General features: G+C 36.0%; 1 protein-coding gene across 1 annotated transcript in view; it reads right to left on the bottom strand.

Annotated features, from left to right (window-relative positions):
- ZFC3H1 (zinc finger, C3H1-type containing) overlaps positions 1-1,215 on the bottom strand; it is a 63,218-nt gene that overhangs the window by 55,923 nt on the left and 6,080 nt on the right. The window contains exon 2 of the mRNA XM_011978509.1: positions 730-1,146. Within this exon, the coding sequence (XP_011833899.1) occupies positions 730-1,146 (417 nt within the window). The remainder of the gene's footprint in view (positions 1-729; positions 1,147-1,215) is intronic.

Here is a 1,215-nt window from a genome sequence, read left to right as displayed (position 1 = left end):
CATAATTACCAGTAGTATCCACAGATAGTCCACCTAGTTAGGTTATAGCATCCTTCCTTCTGTAAGTGCCAGGAAAGTCATAATTAGCTGTATGTTAAAGATTATTTTCTGAATGAAGAAGTGAGAAACTGAATGGTTTGTCACAGATGTGGATAATTTACACTTCAGGGGGCCGGGCGCGGTGGCTCACGCCTGTAATCCCAGCACTTCGGGAGGCCGAGGCAGGAGGATCACTTGAGGTCAGGAGTTCAAGACCAGCCTGGCCAACACGGTGAAACCCCATCTCTACTAAAAATATAAAAATCAGCCAGGCATGGTGGCACAGGCCTGTAGTCCCAGCTACTTGAGAAGTTGAGGCAAGAGAATTGCTTGAACCCAGGAGGCGGAGGCGGATACCTACAAAAAAATTAACATCATATTTAATGACAAATGTCAAAACCATTTTCTTTGGTTAGGAAACAAAGGTGTCCACTATTATCATTTATGTATAACATTCTATTATAGAGGCCAGCATGTCAGGCAAAAAAAAAATAAAGAAATAAAGACTAAAAGTAAACAAAATTAGTAATTATTCAATAATATGTCTACACAGAAAGTACAAAATTTACAGATAATTACAATCATTTAAATGAGCATACAATCATTTAAATGAAGTACACTACCAAAACAAGTAGTTACTCCTTTAGAGAAAGAACAGTCATTACTAACTGAAATATTTAATTCCATTACCTTGACTAGAATCAGTAGTGTCGGATTTCAGGGAAAGCGGTTTTGCTCCATCTTTAACTTTTTTCAAACGGTTCTTATCTCCTGGTAAAGTCAATTTTTGCCTGAGTGGTTTTAATTCAAATGCCTGAAAAGTTTTGACTTGTGTTTTCTCCTCAGGAGCTATTTCTTTACTTGAATCCTTTGTAATACTGACATTATCAGTGCTAGTTTGGTCCTCAAAGTTCAATGTTTTAGGATCTTCCTGCACATTCTCTTCTTTGCTACTCAATGCTAGTTTTTCATCCTTATTGATGCATTCTAGTTCCAACTGTATTTGCTTATACTTTAAAAGCAAATCTTCAAAAGTTTCTTCCACACAGTTTTCATTTTTTGATGAATAATTTTGTTTTCTTGATGGAGACCTTCCAAAACTTTTGGCTGAGCAGCATATTAAGGAAACCAGTTTCCAAAAATTTTCCACAGTTAAATTTAACAAAAAAAAAAAAA

Source organism: Mandrillus leucophaeus, unplaced genomic scaffold (assembly GCF_000951045.1).
Source record: "Mandrillus leucophaeus isolate KB7577 unplaced genomic scaffold, Mleu.le_1.0 Scaffold196, whole genome shotgun sequence".
In the NCBI taxonomy this organism is placed as follows: domain Eukaryota; kingdom Metazoa; phylum Chordata; class Mammalia; order Primates; family Cercopithecidae; genus Mandrillus; species Mandrillus leucophaeus.
The sequence above is the reverse complement of the archived record's forward strand: the minus strand, read 5'-3'. Positions and strand labels throughout refer to the sequence as shown.